Source organism: Callospermophilus lateralis, chromosome 14 (genome assembly GCF_048772815.1).
Source record: "Callospermophilus lateralis isolate mCalLat2 chromosome 14, mCalLat2.hap1, whole genome shotgun sequence".
Classification (NCBI taxonomy): Eukaryota; Metazoa; Chordata; class Mammalia; order Rodentia; family Sciuridae; genus Callospermophilus; species Callospermophilus lateralis.
Genome location: NC_135318.1, coordinates 21514879 through 21533350, shown reverse-complemented (window position 1 = coordinate 21533350; position 18472 = coordinate 21514879). Strand labels below are relative to the sequence as shown.

At 46.7% G+C, this 18472-nt stretch overlaps 1 protein-coding gene across 1 annotated transcript in view; it reads right to left on the bottom strand.

Moving 5' to 3' along the window:
- Positions 1 to 18472, bottom strand: part of Plb1 (phospholipase B1) — a 119702-nt gene that overhangs the window by 66216 nt on the left and 35014 nt on the right. The window contains exons 10-15 of the mRNA XM_077105234.1: positions 17775 to 17850; positions 16514 to 16612; positions 15483 to 15539; positions 10262 to 10333; positions 9345 to 9419; positions 7302 to 7365 (exon numbers count right to left, since the gene is read on the bottom strand). Of these exons, the coding sequence (XP_076961349.1) occupies positions 7302 to 7365; positions 9345 to 9419; positions 10262 to 10333; positions 15483 to 15539; positions 16514 to 16612; positions 17775 to 17850 (443 nt within the window). The remainder of the gene's footprint in view (positions 1 to 7301; positions 7366 to 9344; positions 9420 to 10261; positions 10334 to 15482; positions 15540 to 16513; positions 16613 to 17774; positions 17851 to 18472) is intronic.

Here is an 18472-nt window from a genome sequence, read left to right as displayed (position 1 = left end):
TTAACAATCATAATGTACAACTAGCAGTGCTATTTGGTTCCAGAATATTTGATTACCCCAAAGGAAGACCCTGTACCCATCAAGAAATCACTTCCCATCTTCCCTCCCTGCAGACCTTAGCAACTAGTAATCTGCTTTTATCTCTCTATGAATTTACTTATTCTGTATGTTTAGGATAAATAGGTTACACAATATATGGCCTTTTGTGTCTGGCTTCTTCTACTCTGCATAATGATTTTGAGGTTCAACTATATGATTGGATACATCAATATGCCAGATATTTCATAGCAGAGTAGTATTACACTGAATGGACATACCACTTTTCTTTACCCACTGATGCATCCATGGGCATTTGTGCTGCCATACACATCTGTGTGCAAAGATTTATTTGAAAACTACTTTCAATTATTTTGGCTATTTACCCTGAGAGTAGAATTGGTGAATCATGTGATAATACTATGCTTAACCTTTTGGGGAAGAAGTACTAAACTGTTTTATATTGGATTTTATAATTTAAATGTTTTAAAAATTTTCTTAGTTTTTTAAGAATCTCTTGCATTTTATCACATACTGTCATGTAGCTATTGACTCCAGCAACAAGCATGCTGGGCACCAGGCAGCAGCTGCTGTTCTAGGGACAACACAGTGACCGGAAATGGAGATGGCTCTCTCCGTAGCTCACAGGCTATGGAGAGTGTGGAGGCAACCCTACTTATGAAAATTATGGCTTGATAAGCACTGTAGGAGGTGCAAATTGTTAAGAAGGTCCAGAGCTGGAGGGATGGGCTCCCCAGGGGCATGGCAGGGGAGGATGTCAGAGCAGACTTCATAGAGAAGGCATCACATGAATTAGGCCCCAGGGAATGGTGGGATGAGTCTGGGAGGGCAAGGTGTTTTGGATGGAAGGGTAGAGTAAAATGTATGTATCTAAAGCACAGCTAGTGGTACAATTTGGTTTAAGGACTTGTGAGACTAACACAAAATAACACTGGAAAAGTAGCCTAGGGATACGGGTCTTTTATTCCTGGCTAACAAGTCAGGAGATGAAGATGAGTGTTGTTGTGTATGTATTTATGAACATACATGCGTCTACCCTATGTGAATATCTATCCCTTTTGCCTAACATACACATGTCAACATGACTCCAAGCACATTTTGGGAACCACACCTAGAATTCCTCATGCCATATATATAGCTCTGTCCCTTCAGTCATAAACTTTCCTCCCTCTCCCCCAAATACCTTACTCCCAAGGTCACCCTGACTTTGCCATGGCTTCATCTTTGCTCTCACACATGCGATCGGTTATCTCTGGTGGTACAGTGTGGCTGCACTAAGTTATTAGAATAGTTCTCATGCTTCAGAAGAAGCTAATATGGTGTTAACTCCAGGGACTGGCTCACCCTGGAACAAGAAGCCTATCATTTAAGTGGCCCATTGCTTGAGATGAATAAACTGGAGCTGTCTTCAGGAGGCCTCCTGAGCAGCTTTCTCTGCTGCAGTGAATCATGGGCAATCCTTTTGGCATAGCTGGACTACATACAACCTGTAGCACCCCTCAACACCCAAATCACAGTTGAGTAATGATATCTGCATAGCAGGCTGTACGGCCTTCAGAGGAAAGGACGCTCAGAAGCACCTTCAGGTCTTGTCTCCTCCCATGAGATGCCTTGGCCGTGCTGTCTGTACAGGAGGAAGTGCCATGCCTGTGAGCATTTGCTCTCATGGGAAAAGTCCCTGCTACTTCCTATGATAGGACACAAACTGACACACCCATAGTTCTGAATATATGCATACAAAATATTCAGATTAGCAGTCCTGATACTCGATCTTGCATCAGTCATCCGCCGGGTCCCCCTCAGAATTTCTGATTCGGAAGATCTGGGGTGAGTCCAAGAATTTGCAAGTTGAACAAATTCCCAGGTACTGCTGATGCGGCCAGTCCTATCTGGAACCACACTTTGAGAACTAATGGTAGAGATGCTCTTGATTTTTGAAGCTGTTGACAATAGCTTATCTTTGATGTAGATGAAAAGGCCGGGGCCATTCCTGCCATGTCTATGTACAAATTGGTTCTCACACAACTGCAGCCAGAGTGTAAAGCCGGAGGGTGGGTTCACTGAGTGACCTCCTTCTGAGTCCTCCCTCCTCCTGGTCACCATGCCTTGAATACACACACACACACACACACACACACACACACACACACACTTCTACATGATTATACCTGATACCTCCCAGCCTTCCACAGCTACACTATGTGGTTAGAAGAACAATATACAATCACAAAGTCAGCTGCACATGTTAGCACACATCTACAGGGCTAAGCTGGAGACCTTGAAAATGACCTCTTCTCAAAGGAGTCAGGCTATGGGTCAAAAAGGTAGCCAAATGGAAAATAAGCCCCTTCCCCCTCAACCTGAGATGGATTATTTTAGCTCCTAGTGATGATAGTGAATCACTACATTCTTACTGCCACAATAGAATGAATTCTCTGAACATGAGCTGGTATGCAAAGGGTAGGGGAAATCTTTGGAGGCTAGTAAAATATGGACAAGATGGACAGATTTGCTTCAAAAAGCTTTGTTATTATGATTTGCTAAAAAAGGTGGCTGAAATTGGCCATTCCTTTCTCTAAATTCGTCCATTTCTCTCCCTCCCCCCCCCCTCTCTCTCTCTCTCTGTGTGTGTGTGTGTGTGTGTGTGTGTAGAAAAAGAGATACAAATTGTTTCAGGGCTAGGAGGGGGGAGTTGGTTTCCACTTGATCACTTGGAAGGATTCTCAGCAAGAGATAATAAATCAGTGGAATCAGCTTGGGTGGGAGGAGGTGACTTATCTGGGATTTTATTGTTAGGATGGACTCCAGAGCATTTCATTGGTTTAATTTTCTGTAGACCTTGGTTGGAGATTTATAATGTCATCATATACGACAAAGACATGGCTTGGAAATACAGCAAAGTGCTTTAGAAATTGCTCTCCTTGGAAAAAGAACCATTTAGAGATAAGATTAAATTTGTGTGGACTGATTAGCTAAACATTATCTGGTACAAACTGTCCATTACCTTGAAAGAAGTTGATAAACATATCATTAACTCATCGAGATTTCCAGAGAGGGAGCCTCTTATCAGAAGGCCCTCTGAGCTCTGATGAAGTATTAGGAAGAGTGGGGAAACTTCCACAGAGTAAGGAATGGGGAAGACAGTCTCTAGTACATGGAAAGCTGTCCCCAGGAACAGGGCTGGGCACTGGTGTTTTGTCTTGTGGACCCCAGCAACTTAAACCACTGCAGCTATGATCTGAAAAACCAACTCTTAATTGTCAGCAAGGGCTGCCCATCCCATTCACTCTCTGATATTAAGGATTTGTGAAATTACCTCCACAGTGACGGCAGTTTGCTGGCACAGACTGAAACCTTGTTTCTGCCCTTGGAGTCCTTGGTATGAGTTTATGTGATCATACTTTGCAAGGAGCAGAAACTCAAGAAATGTATTCACAAAGAAATGAAACAGGCCCGGGGTGGTGGGTCTGCCAATTAGTCTGGTCTGACCCTTGCACGCTGTATACATGTATTGAAATGCCACACTGTACCCCATAAGTATGTGCAATTACTATGTGCCAATTAAAATATATATATTAATTTAAAAGAATTAAATTAAAGGCTATGTGGTCTGTGACAGGGATTTTACAACTCTTAAAGTTTTAAAAGATAACAACTGTGGGGCAAAAAACATGAATAAATGTCTTGGGGGTGAATTTGCAGGTGTTCAATAGGCTGGCTGCACCTGGGGAGGAGCAGGTTATTGGCCCTGTGGGGCACCATGACTTCCTGATGGCAGGCTAGGCCAACTCACAGGAGCCATGAGCAGGTGGTGACCATAGAAACAGCTTCAGGACCTAGTACGTGAACATTACACTGCTGGCTCACAATGGGTTGGGACCGCTAGCAACGGCCACCTGGTGCTATAAGTGGGCCCGTTTTAGTTTTCGAGTTCAACGTAGCTAAATGGGTTAAATAAATGATACTGGAAACTAAAGCAGGAATCAATGGTTTAAAATGAATGAATCTTGCTGGCTTGTCATATTGGTGACAGCAGCATAGAAGTAGCTTTGGGGACCCCTATTTTCAAAAGCTACAAAATTTTCCCTCTCCATGGACTTAGCAGTTTGACCTCAGATAGCCAGTTCCACTAGACAGCCACCAAACTACATTCCCTCTCGCTCCTCATGGCCATTCTTATTGGCAGGAAGTTTTTTCACTGGGAAAACCTCAAGTCAGCTACTAGACCCACCATATTTTTTCTTGGCTATCCTAACCCCATGTGAGAGAGGGCCAGGCAGTAACATAAAATATTGATTCAAGTGTCTACAAAATTGTCAAGCCCTTGAGAGAGAGCACTCAGCAAATTGCACATGTGCATTGACTGGGAAGGAAAACTTAATAGCATTTATTTTTTATTAGCTACCAAATGCCAATTGATTATAAAAAATTACATGTATCAATTCTCTATATCTTATCTCAAAGCCCCACAAATCAATGGATGAGGTTCATCACCCATGAGCTATGAAGCGTGACGAGAATGAGGTACCCAGATTGTCAAAGGCCACAGACTGTGATGACTTGCACTATCCTAATATGAAATATCATTTTGTGTGATATTTAGATCCATGCACCTGTGGATTGAGAGGAACACTAAGAAAGGGGACTGTAAAGAAGGCTTTGAAAACAATTCTGAAGGCAAAATATTTATGATAGTGCAAAATAATGTTAACGGAAGTCACTTGGGTCTGGTTGATTTTTTTAGATCTTTTCAACTCTGAGAATTGATTTGATGAATTAGAGTAATTCAGAGTCATCCAACAAACATTTATTGGGCTTCTATCACATGCTGAGGCATTGGAGATATCAACATAAGGTGACCAGTGCTTCCAAGACATATATCAGAATTGGCATGACTGCAAACATGGTCTCCAGAAGAGGAAAAGAATTCATTAGAAACATGATAATTATCAAGGGAAAATAATGTGGTGACCCTGTGCCTCCTTATCAATCCTCCCTCATTGATCACAATAGAACAAGTATGGTTAGTCATAGAAACATGTTTTTCATTATTGTCCAGTTAGCAGTGGTCATTTTTCTGGATAACACTTTCCAGGAAAAAAAATGTTCTAGATGTTCAGAATCTGGAACACTCATGTAGGAGTGCTCCCCCTGGATAGATGAAGTGAGTGTTATGGTCCCCTGTCACATCAGCTAACTCAGGGAGCCCTAAATCTACCTAGCTGTTTATTCAAACAGCCTCTATCACCAAGGGATCTCAGATCTTAAGGTCTTGAGATTTCTTGCTCTTTAATCTTCAAGCACCAATAAGTACAAGGATCTTCAGGGTCAGGGGGTAAAGAGGCTCACATTTTATCTGGTTTTTAGATGCTGAGATATGTCCTAATGGATTGGTTGTCATGACAGAAACATAACTCAGAAAGATTGCAAAATGTTATCAATCAAAATGCAATCAAAAGATTGAAAAATCATAGATCATCCTTTCAGAGTGATAAGATTAGAAAGGAATCGATTTTATTTCATTGTAAAAAGTATGGCTATTAAAACATTCAGATTGACATTTTATCTCTATCCAGATATACATACACACACATATCTCTATCTCTGAGTAAGGGTTTTTGCCATAGGAGGTCCTATGTAGAAGGCTGGCCATTTATTTCTGCTATTAAAGTCCAATCGGTAAACTAACCAATAGGAATGAATTGGCACTAACTGTGGGGACAAAAAGTCTAGAGATAAATGCATGGTAAGATCTGTGTCCCTTCTATTGTTTGGATGTGGTTTGTCCTGCAAAGATTCAAGTGTTGGCCTTGGTCCTCAGTGTAGTGGTATTACTTTAAGAGATGGGACCTAGTGCAAGGTAATTAGGTAACTGGGGGCATTGCTCTTGGAAGACATTAATGCTGGTCTCACAAAATGAATTAGTTCTCATAAGAGTGTGTTTATAAAGTGTGATCACCTCATGCACTTGGCATGTCCATACATGACCAATTCCCTTCCCATTTCTCTACCACTTTGTGACCTAGTCAAGGCGATATCACCAGAGGCTGAACAGATAGGTCACCTGATGTTGGACATTTAGCTTCCCAAACTGTGAGTAGATTGACTTCTTTTCTTTATAAGTATAAGCTTCAGATACTTTGTTATAGCAACAAAAAAGAGACTAAATACAGTGAACTATGTGTTATAGCATGGAACAGAGTCAATATCAAGATTTTTAACTTACTTGACAGTCATTTGGCTTAATTTGACATACGTGGAGAGCAAGTGTAAGCCACGGCATTTACTTCCTCTATTCACAGCACAAGGAGTCAATCTGACCACTTTTCATCATGGAAAGACTTTTCATCCATGGAAAGTCCTTGGAGGCACTGTGATATCTCCAGACTTAATTTTCTATCTTTTTGATAATCTTGAAGCTATGAGAGCAATAGATCAACTAGACTATAAACTCCTAGAAGGTACACAGGAGGCATTAAACCATTCTTTAACTATGAAGTGAACAAATAAATGAACACATCCAATCACCCTCCAGGACCAAGCACAGGGACTCACAGCACGGATGCTCTTGGTCTAATGTTTTGAGTCATGAGAGCTACCAGGTGGCATCACATAGGCCATATGCACAAAGCCTTCATTCCTAGGTTCCTTGTTTGGAAGAAAAGGGGCAGTCCTTGGGCAGCACCTCTTTGAAGAGGTTGCTGACGACTTCCTAGAACATTCCACGAGTCTCACATTCAGAGCCCAGCAACAGACTCATATTTGAGAAATCCTGAGAGGCATGGGAATGCACATCTGTAGGAGTGTGTGTACTGTGGGCACTGTGTAGCATTCAAGTGCAACCCGCAGGTAGCCTGGGTGGGAGCTACGGACTGGCTAGTTTTGCTTTCTCAGTTTAAATGTACTTTTCCTTTCATGGAGAAAGAGTCACTTCACTTTCAAATCAGAGATGGTGACCTCAATTCACTCAACTACCCTTGGGCTCTTTCAGAACACGGTCTACCATAGGCTCAGTGCTCAATAAATGCTTCCTGATAATGATGCTATCATATTTTAAAGACTAATCAAATACTCATGTGCCCTTGTAAACACACACACAGAGAACGATTTCTGTTGTCCTTGCAAATCCCCTCGGGAGGAGTTCAGATAGTGGGGTTAGGACGCCTTGTCGTCCTGAGGTTGCTCTGACTCGGATGATTTCAGGCTTCCCATGAGTTTAAAATTCACTGACCAAAGCTGTGTACCTGAGGTGGGGACCGTGTTGGAGGGGTCCTTGTCAGGACATATGATTTCTGTTCCTTCTCTCACCTGAAATGAGACACACAGAGAAATAAGAAGACATGGACCTTGCTAAATTGGAAACTGGGTTGGGAGTAGGCCTCTATCTTGAAAACTATAATTTAAGATTAGGAAACAAAAACCTTGGTGACTTTTACTCTTCCTCCTTTCCCTTCGTCCCTCCTATCCCACTGTCCACAGCATCCTTTCCCAGTGCTCCAAATCCACCGCCTCCTCTCTGGTGCCTCCTCCTGGCCTGAGCTCAGCCTTGGTTATTTCTTGCCTGGAACACTGCCGCCTTCCCCAGAGCCACCAACTTCCGGCTCATAGGCTTGCAGCCTCCCAAGTCCCTTCAGAGTGGCCTCTCTCAATAGAACATAGCTATGGCGCTCCCCTGCCCAAATTCTTCATGAAGCCAGGGAGTTTTGTCTGTGCTCTTTATTCTTGTGTCCCCAGAACCTAGAACAGTGGCTGGCACAGTAGATGCTTAACAAGTATTTGTTGGTTGAAGAAGTAAATTACTACTCTGTATTAATTTCGGCATGAAGTCCATCCTCCCTCCCATGGCAAGTAATGTCCCAAGATAGGCTTTTATTCCCAGGCCTGGATCAATCTATTATTCTATTTATTCATTCAACAAATAGTTATGGAATACTGACCCTGAGTCTCTGCACTCGCTGAGCCTAGAAGTACACAGCCTGTGCTTCCTAAGTGTGTCCTAAAGGAATTTATTACTCCCTCCTATCAGATGATAATAAGAGCAATGTTTATATAGGACTCATGCTATGCCACAAAAATATTATAAATGCTTTGTATTTATTAACATGTGATTTCATAATTCTGTGGTAGGATGATACTGTCATTACTTCCCAGGTTAAAAAAAAAAAAAAAAAAAAAAAAAACAAGGCATGAAGAGGTCAAGGACCTTGCTCACTGACACCCAGCTAGTAACAGAAGAGTTCAGAGCCAGTTATCTTACCCACTGGGCCACACTGCCTCCTGATGTGACTCAGCTGTGATGTTGGGACAAGTTGACCACCAAGTCCTTTACACAGGGTCTCAGGGTGGAGGCCCAGGCCGTGAACTTAACTTTCATCACTTGGAGTAAACTTTACCCTCTTTTGTCAAATAGGAAGGCAAGGGTTAGGCCCCAATTTGGCCCACCTTGGTCCCCAGTTCTCCCAAAACAAAGGCACCCATCTTTAAGTATTTCTTGGCTCCTCAGAGGAGTGCAGAGTGCCCTATCTAATCTCCACAGGAGGTATCAGAAAGACATGCCTGAGATAAGCCATAAGCAAGATGTGAGTGTGACCTGACCTCTGTGGGTGTAGACAACCCCTGAGGGCCTTTTGGTCTGCATACTGTCTGGTTCCAGACTGCACCACTTTTCCCTACCCTTCCCTAGCTTTCTGGTCAGATCAAGGGTTCACATTTACATAGAAGTGCTTGTCAGAGGTTTGGGAAGTGTCTCAGGAGTCCTGTCTTGCATCCCACAAATTGGGAACAGGCAATAACAAGCAGCATGAATACCCCACCATGCCATAACAGCAGGTGCCAGGGTGGTTCCAAGAATGTATTGTAGGAAGATCTGCTAACCACACACTAGATCCATCACTCTCCCAGAGCCTACCCTGACTGAACTTCAGATGCCTATGGCAGCCTCTGGCCCTCTGCAGCTCCCAGTGTGCCCAGAGGCAAATGGAATTCCAGGACACAAAGAATCATTTGAGCAGCTTGGGAAACTGAGACAGGAGGGTCACCAGTTCAAAGCCAGCCTCAGCAACAGCAAGGTGCTAAACAACTCAGTGAGACCCTGTCTCTAAATAAAATACAAAATAAGGCTGGGAATGTGGCTCAGTGATTGAGTGTCCCTGAGTTCAATCCCCAGTACAAAAATCAATCAATCAATCAATCAAATAAAACCCATTTGGAAGGTTCCAAAAACTCATCAAGGTGTGCGGCCGCTGGTCCATCCACTCATTTGTCAGTCTCAAAAGAACTTTCCTTACCTCAAGCTTCTCTTGGGGTTTTCGAAAACTGTTCGGGTAGTTGCTATTCTTGTAGGTGAAGAGATAGGGGCTCTCCTGCAGGGAAATGTAATATGTTGTAACCTTGACCCAGAAATCTGTATCCCTTAATAATCAGGGCTTATCATCCAGCAATACCTTTGGCCAATGGGGAGCATTCACATCATCTTTTAATAATGACAAAACCATTGTCTGGCCTCTCTTCCCTGTGATGCCCAATCATTCCCTGGAGGAGCTCACTGATGAAATGCCCTATTTGCAAGTCAGCATCTCTGTCTCTCTCGGATGACCCTGGATGTTGTGCTACCAGGCTAAGTACATGCATCTTGATGAGAAGAGAAATTAATTCTAAGCTTCTTGGCAGCCAAAGCCAAGTCAGAAACAGGGTGAATTATATATTTCTTACTGCCTAGGAACCCAAAATTTACCAATTCATCACCAAAGCTAAACATTTTAACTACTATTAAGATAGAAGACATCTCATTTATTATTTGCGGTCATTTTCTTTTCCACATATTTGGCAATGTGAATTACTCACTTGCTACATATCAGATGCATGTTTAGGACACACCCACAATGACTCTCCTTCATCACCACTGAGATGCCATCGTTCCTAACTCCTTCTCTACCCAGAGGGAGGAGGAGGGCTGGAAATGGCATCTGGGGCACAGAGCCAGGGAAACAGAGTAGGTGAGGGGGACCATCCCTGGTGGCCAGGTGAGCAGTGCCTTGGCTCCTGTGCCTTCCACAGATGTGAAGGGCTTTGGTTCTTCTAGAACTCTTCTAGTGGCCCACATGCAAAGAACAGATCCAAGATTCTCAGGGGGCTAAAGTCTCAGTCAGGGAAGACCCCACTTCTCGGCAAAGTCACTTGGTCCCTGACCCCCAGCCCCTCCTACCTGAGACGGACATTTCACTGGCTTCCTCTCTGTTGTGCTGAGTGGCTCATCTTTCTGCCCCACTGGCTCCATCTAGAAAATAAGGTGATCTTAAACAGAAGTTCTCGCGCAGGTAACAGCCCTCTGAGGTACTGTTAAGAGACACTTACTAGCGTTTCCGAGTTTGACCACTGGACCAGCAGCATTGGTGCCAACTGGAACTCATGAGAAATGCCAATTCCCTGCCCCCATCCCAGACCTACAGAGTTCGGGGCTGGGGTGCAGCCCTCAGCATAGTAACAAGTCCCCTCTGGATTCGGAGGCCCGCTCAAGTTGGAGAGTCACTGTTTGAGAAGAATCAGCGGATTCTTGGTGTTATAGGGTCTTCCTGGTCCCTCCCTCTTGACAGTATGGGAGGAAGAGATGAACACAGAGAGGGTGAGGTGGAGCCCAGCCAGCCCCACCAGCTAGTCACAGCTAGACTATGACACTGCTGTCCTGGATCCAAACAAAATTCTCTCAGTGGGTCACACAGCTCCCTGGTCGCCTGGGGGTCTGTGATCGAGGGTATTTTTTTGTTCTCTCCTGCTGCCTGGCTTTTGGACAGCTCAGTGATGAAATTTCCCTTAGAGAAGTGCAGGTATGGGAAGAAGGGAAAATCCGTGGCTTCTGTGTAAAGTACATGTCCTTGCCCTAGTCCCCACCCCACGCCCATCACCTACACGGGTGCCAACAATGTGCTGCCATTCTCAATAGGGAATGAGGACCCTCTAGTCACAGTTTTCACAGCTGCGAGGGGGCAAGTTATGGGGCAAGCAAGCTCATATCTCTAACCAAGATGCAGAAACACAGAGACATGGAACACAGATTAGTCCCTCACAGCCAACCAAGATATCTAGCAATATAGGAATGAGTGGTGTGTTACCAGCTCTGACATTGGCAGCTCCTCAAATGAAAACCATGAAGCTACTAACTAACAACATAGACAAAAGTTATGTGGTATAAGCCAATCTGAGCACAGTGGCACAGGCCTGTAATCCCAGAAACTTCAGAAGCTAAGGCAGAAGGATCTCAAGTTCAAGGCCAGTTTCAGCAATTTAGGGAACCCAACTCAAAATAAAATTTAAAAAGGGCTGGGGGTGTAGCTCATGGTAGAGCACTTGCCTAGCATGCCTGAGGGCATGGGTTCAATACCTAGCACCTTCCACTCCCCATCAAAAGAGTATGGTATAGCAGAAAGGGAACCAGAAGATTATAAATTTAGGTAAAAGTAATTAAGAAAGAGCCAGGCATTGTGGCATATGCCTGTAATCCCAGCGGCTGGGGAGGCTGATGCAGGAGGATCAAGAGGATCAAAGCCAGCCTCAGCAAAAGCGAGGTGCCCAGCAATTCAGCGAGACCCTGCCTCTAAATGAAATACCAAACAGGGTTGGGAATGTGGCTCAGTGGTCAAATGCCTCTGAGTTCAATCCCTGATACACCCCCAATAACAACAAGAAAAGTACTAAGAAATTTAAAAAAAAGGCAGTTGAAGAGTTAGATGAAGGAGGAAGGTTTTCTAAAAGTTCTTTTTGCTGTTTTAAATCATTCAGTATACATAGATAAATGCTTTAAAAGAAAACACAATGGCTTTGAGGAATCACAGATCTTCTTCTATATGTGCTGTTTTCTACAGTTTGAGAGCCTCATGCTTTGCAGTCACCCTGATGCCCAAGGTGCAGAGCTCTGGTAACACCTTTGTCCCTCATGTACTCTTCTAAGGACTCTGGCAGGGGATGCAGGAGGCTACTGGCTGGGCTACCCTCCTTGGCTCAGTCACGGGTCTGCACCTGCCATAGGATTTCAGATCCTTTACAAAATTCCTTTCCAGCCTGTGTGCTCGGTGAACATGAACCAGGAAGGAACTTTACCCCTCCTGGAACTGGCTTAACCAAATGGAAGGAGAGTCAGATAAGAGGGCGCAATTAATGTCAGAAAAGGAGTGGCAGCTCTTCAGCTCTGGGGCTGGGGAGGAACTGGGCTCCCCAGCTTCTTTCAGTTTTATTCTGATGGTGGCAGTTCCTAGAAGGGGAAGGGCTCACCCAGGACATTCAGGGCCACTTGCAAAGGGCATGTTCAATGGGCCTGGGTTGAAGGCCACATGTTAATATATTTTGCTTTTGTTCTTCCCCCCATCTTTTAAGAATTCAAGCAATAAAATAATCTGGAAAGTAAACCTGAGCAAGTGACATCTGAAGGATTCTGGTAGAATAGGTACCAGAGACATGGAACACAGATTAGTCCCTCCCAGCCAGCAGAGCTGAGCCTACTTGTTAATGATATCAAAGAAGGAAAATTTATAGGGTTCCCAATAAATCGATGTATACTGAATGACTTAAAACAGCAAAAAGAACTTTTAGAAAACCTTCCTCCTTCATCTAACTCTTCAACTGCCTTTATTTATTTCTTAGTACTTTTATTGTTGTTGTTGGGGTGTATCAGGGATTGAACAATTTCTATGAAGAACCTTGTCCTAAATGTCTCTGTATTAGTCACACATATCCTTCTTGCTCCCTACCCTGCCCCGTGGCTCTAGCACCTTGCTCAGGGCTTGATGGAAGGTGGGAGTCAGTGATTGCTGGAAGGATCTGGGACTAGTTCTCTAAGGGTGGGTCCCTTTCAATGCCACCATTGTGTAAGAATTCGGAGAAATTATTGAGGCAGTGGCAGCAGAAAGGGCTAGGGCATGAGTTATGTCCCAAACACAAAGTCCTCCTCCTCTGGTACCAGGAGCTTAAGCTTTGCCTGGGGGTAGGGTGGGGGCCTGTGCAGCTGGGACACTTCCAGGCATGTTTTGGATGTGTGCAACTTTTTCTTCTCTGGCCCTCGGAGCTCAGACTTGTGGGGCCTCTGCCAGGGCTGAGTGTCTGTGAACGTGGGCATAGAATGTGCACACCTGGCTCTTACCTTGGTGGTTCCCGTGAGGCCCAACCCAGAATCTAGGAGGTATAGCAGAGATTCCTGCCCTCCCTGTGCTCCAGGGAAAGACAGTCAGTGAACCAAAGGGCATGGGGGTGCCCAAAGGCTTCTGTGCTTTCACAAGCCCCCTGAGGTTGGCAGAGGGTCATTATATTCTTTGGGCAGGTAGAGAAAATGGAGACCCATGTGACTTGCCTCAAGAAACCACCAAGAGTGGGCCTGGATCCAGAGCTCAGGTTTTCTGGCTCCTAGCCCAGGACCCTTCAGCCTAACATGCCATGTTCTCGGGGATGGGTTCCGGCCTGTAGGAGCTGTCCATGAGTTCCAGCACAGCTGTGGGGTGGCCTGGCATTTTGCCAGTGAAGAAACGAGGTAAGGGACTCACAGGGAACTCCCCCCTTTCTTCCTGGCTGCAGGAGCCTCAAGGGACTTGCTGGGCTCTGTGGACTTGTGGTGGGTTGGCCAGGTCTGGGGAGAGTAGGGTAGCTGCCTGGCCAGGAGAGCTCTACCTCCTCTTAGAGCATTTGGGAGCTGTGCCCCAGTCCTTTGGCCTTGAGAGTGAGGACTTCTATCCCCCTCGGTGTCCCTGCTTCCCTCTAGTGGGTTGGGAGAAATGTCATGCATATGTCTATTTGTGTGCACAGGGACATCCCTCGGCAGCTCAATAAAGGCCATAATCATCACTGCTGCCATCAACACCAAGGACAATAAATAACATGATGAAAGGAGAAAGAGAAAGGAACCCAGCCCTTTCCCCAATCTCTCTCCAGTGCCTCCCCTGTCTTGCACTCAAAGGCTCCCTTTGTTCTCGGGGCCTGATAACTATCCCCACATTTCCTCTCTGGTCAGACCAGCCTCCTTCTTACCCTTTGCTACTACATCTGGTCCACTCTTTCCTCCATGCCCCTTGCTCACAAAGGTCCTCTCACTGAGAATGTCCTCCCTGACCGCCCCCAACACCCTCAGCCTCTTCTAATCCCATTCACTGCCTCTCCTGACCTCCCAGTCCATATTGCCTCTGGGTACACAGTTTGGATATCCCTGCTGGCCCCCTGACCTTCCCAGCCACACTTAAGTTCCATGGGGATGGAGGCCACATTGGTATCTCTTAAATACTTCTTGGCTCCCATCAGGCGTGTTGAAGGCGCCCGCTTGCTGGTCGGGAGAAAGGTGACGTGGGAGAAGGATGGAGAATCTGGCTGAGATGGAACAATCAGCTTTCACCCCAGAGAGAGTGGGTGGGAGGGCAGCTCCCACTGGAGGGGCCAGGTTCTTCTCTGCCCCCCATGGAAGATCACCAACGGAGTGGTTTCCTGCGGGAATTTCCTACCCAAAGATCAGAGCCACGGAACAGTCTTCCTGTTCAAAGAAATCAAGTGCTTTCTCCAAAGGACAGTGTGGCTCCGTCCTTAGGGATTGCCAGGAGGCTCCCTTTCCCTCTCTGCTCTGTGCCAAACACGTGCCAAAGTGTAGCTGCTCATGTACTCCAGAGAGCACACCCAGTGGAGGAGATGGAAGAAATGTTTCTAATCCAGAGAAGAAGAAAAACAAATTTCTGTCACTAGAATTCTAAAAATAGGGCAGCTCTGATGGTAGGGGTGGGGCAGGGGATAAATGACAAAAAGAGGCCTCTGCCTGGTGTCCTGGAGAGGCTCCAAGCCTTGCATGGCATTCTATCCACCCACTAACCCCAAGACCCTGGGTGGCTTCAGGATGTGGGGATGAGCGCTATCGGCAAAGAGCAGCAGAGTCATTGCGAGCCAGAAGCAAGCCACACACTGGACTTGCAGGTGGAGGCACTGTCAGGATTTTGCAGAAAGGAGCTGAGACCCTGAGTTCACACAGCTGTGAGAGGGGATTTGGATTTCAGATGGGACCTAGTTCTTCACCATTCTGAAGTCCATGCTCGTTCCAGGTGCTCCCTGGGCCTTTAGATCTATTCAAGGATATCTAAGTATGAGGACACTGGGTAGATATGGCCAAGAGTTCCTGTGCCCAGAACCCCACTAAAGCAGAGGTTTACCACACCGACTCTGGGGACAGCGGAATAGTGGGTCCCCCACTATTCCCCCACTGCCTGTCACTGGCAGGTGGCAGCCCAGCTCTGGGACCAGTGGGTCAAACTCTTCAGAGGAGACCTGGGCCTGCACCAGGTGCGACAAGCTCCCCTGACATCCTGCACCTCTTCTCGGGGGCAGTGCGAGGGGGCTCTGTGGCGATGGCAACCCTGCCCCTCTTGTGGGCCACTCCCAGGCCACCATGAGCCCCAGCCCCGTCCACTCACCATGCTGTTCCAGAGGTTCACGGCGAGGGTGGTGGGATCCTGGTGCAGGGACCTCTCCTGGAAGAGAAGCAGGTAAAACAGGAGCCTGTGTGCCCCCAGGGTGTGACGGCCTCTGCACATGCTGACACTCCCTAGCACGGAGCTGGGTGGCCTGGCCCAACTCTGTCCCTTAGGCCCTCCCCTCAGCGATATGGTGGCATTATAGGAACAGAGGGAGCAAGTGGCAGGGAAGCAATCTGGTGTGGTGGCCGTAGGATGGTGAAGTGAGACAGGAGGCTAACCCTCCTCTTCCGCCTCCTTAACCATTGCTTTAAATGTCGGTAAGCCCTGGGGTTGACACAATGGTCCTCCCAGGCGGGAGCTGGGGCCCTGGAGCAGGAGCTATCTCCAGATGCCCTCAGAAACCTTGGTTAAGTGTGGACCCACCCAGGACTGCGCGATCTGGGTGGCCTCTTACCCCATGACCTGGGGGAGAGGAAAACACAAACTCTCCTCCCTTCAGGGATGGAGGTGGAGGAGTGTGCAGAGGGAGGAGAAGAGTTGGTACCCGTGGAAATGCCAACCTGATAACCACCACAGCTAAGGGGTACTGAGCACTTCCCAAGCCCCAGACACTGTTCTGAGTTCTCCCTGTCATGTGACCTTGACCATCACCCTAGAGGGAGGGACTCGGACCAACAGTCCTGGTTTTATAGATGCAGAGTCAAGGTACAGAGAGGTCAAAACACTTGCCTAAGTGGTTGGCCCATTCTGGAGACCCAATTAAAAGCTGGGCCATCTGGCCTGTGTCCCCGCTCTTTTCCTTTGGGCTACTCAGCCTCATGCAGCTATGCAACCCCCTGGGAAAATTGTGTAAGACAGCATCAGAGAATTTTGCATCACTGCCCCTTGAGACTATGTATCCTGGGTTTTGAAAAGCTGGACTGGGCTAGGGCTTCTGCCAGGGGAAGGGTGGGAGAGAGAGGTGGGAGCAGATGCACGGCCTTGGCCTTCCCCACCCATGTTCCTGCTGCCTCCCGCCCCTCACTCACCAGAGGTGGCGACATCTCATAGAAGAAGGGCTGGAAAACCACTGCAAAGGACTCCTGCCCATTGAACCTGCTGGAGGCCAGGAGGCTTTCCCAGGTTTCCTGAAGAAGAGAGCAGAGGGGTGCGCATGCAGGAGCGCCAGCCAGCCAGAGCGGGCCCAGCCCCAGCAGGGGCTTCTCAGCAGCCCCTCGCTGGATCTGCCATCATGCATGGTGCACAAACAAGCTATGGGGAGGGTCCCTCTTGCCTCCTGGTTTGGAGACCTTGATGGGCTAAGCCCAGTTTTCACTTGCCTCTGAAACCCCAGCATCAGGTAAGACCAGAGGTACCTGAAGATAGTCTCTGGAAGTTCAAGAATATAAGGGCCAGGCGCCGTGGCGCCCACCTGTAATCCCAGCCGTGGGAGAGGCTAAGGCAGGAGGATCATGAGTTCAAAGCCATCCTCAGCAAAAGTGAGGCTCTAATAAGCAATTCAGTGCGACCCCCGTCTCTAAATAAAATACAAAATAGGGCTGGGGATGTGGCTCAGTGGTCAAATGCCCCTAAGTTTAATCTCCGGTACCAAAAAAATAAAAATAAAATAAAATAAAAAGAATATAAGGCATCCCAGCATGCCACAGGGACCCAGACTCTGTTCAAGGTCTGATCTCTCAGAGGAATGGGCCATGAGCCACTGCAAAATGCTGTCATTTCCAGAGTGAAAGAAGTATCGCACAACTTCATTTACAACTTTTCTCTTAAACACAAATCCTCACATTAACGTGTTAGTAGGAGTCATGTGTTGAGGCGTTTGCTCCCGAGGACGATGGCTTTCATTGAGCCCTCTAGACTCTGTTGGGACCTCTCTGTCAACTGGCATGCATGTCTCTGGAAGCCCTGGGCTGTCTTTGGGCCGTGGTCTGGAATATAGGTACCACCTGGGCAAAACCAGATCACCAGCCACAGATGTGGTGGTAAATGTGGAAATGATGACAAAAAGCAAAGTTCTTCACTCTCTTGTCTAGATATAGAGCCAAGGCACAGAGAGGTCATGGTCCCCTACTCCCAATCCCCCTGTATTGTAGTGCCCCTGAGTTATATATGGGAAGATGGGCTCATCACAGGGAACCAAAGCTACTGTCACTTTAGTTCCTGATTGTTGGTTCTGAATTTGGCTGAATAAGTTCCATTGGAGCAAAAGTAACCCCTTGCTCCCAGCATCCCTGTTCCCCTCATGACCACCCCAACCTGTGAGCCAGCAACTCAGGGTCCCCCTGGGCTCACCTGATAGGACCACTGCATTATAACCTTGGCCAGCTTTGAAGTGTCCCCTGAGCAATTGCAGGGCTCTGGTCCAGGTCTGTTGCAGGTCAGAATGAGTCAGAAATGAGAGAACTGAATGTGTGTGTGTGTGTGTTTGCACATACACACACACACACACACACACACACACACGCAGGGACAGGAGTCAGGAGGTGCCGGGCTGCCTCCCGAAGTTGCTTAGGGAGCAAGCTGGAGTCTAAAGGTTGCAGAAGGGAGGAGGCAAATACTAGGGAGGAGAAAGGCACGTGGAGAGGCACTGGAGCACTTGTCTCCAGGAGGTGGGCATGGGCTGCGGAGGTATTCTCCAGCTCCTCCATCTTCTGAGCTTCCTCTTCCTCTCCTTTGCTCTTCATCCCAGAAATCCACAACCCACCCTTCCTCATCTACCTCACTCTCCTTCTTCCCCTTCCGAACCCCTTTCCCTCAGCCCTGGCTCTCTCTCCTCTCTCCAGCTGTTCTTCCCTGACTTCTTCCACATGAACTTCTTTTCCAAGTTCAAAGCCAGGATTTTAGGATGTGGGTCCAAGAAGTTTAAATTCTATATAAGTTTTTGAAATACATAGGAATCAAGTTCTGAGAAGTTAAAATACGCTACATTTATTTTCTATCCAATTTCTAGAAGTAACACCTCTTGGTTTAGAGATGTTTTGCTAAACCCG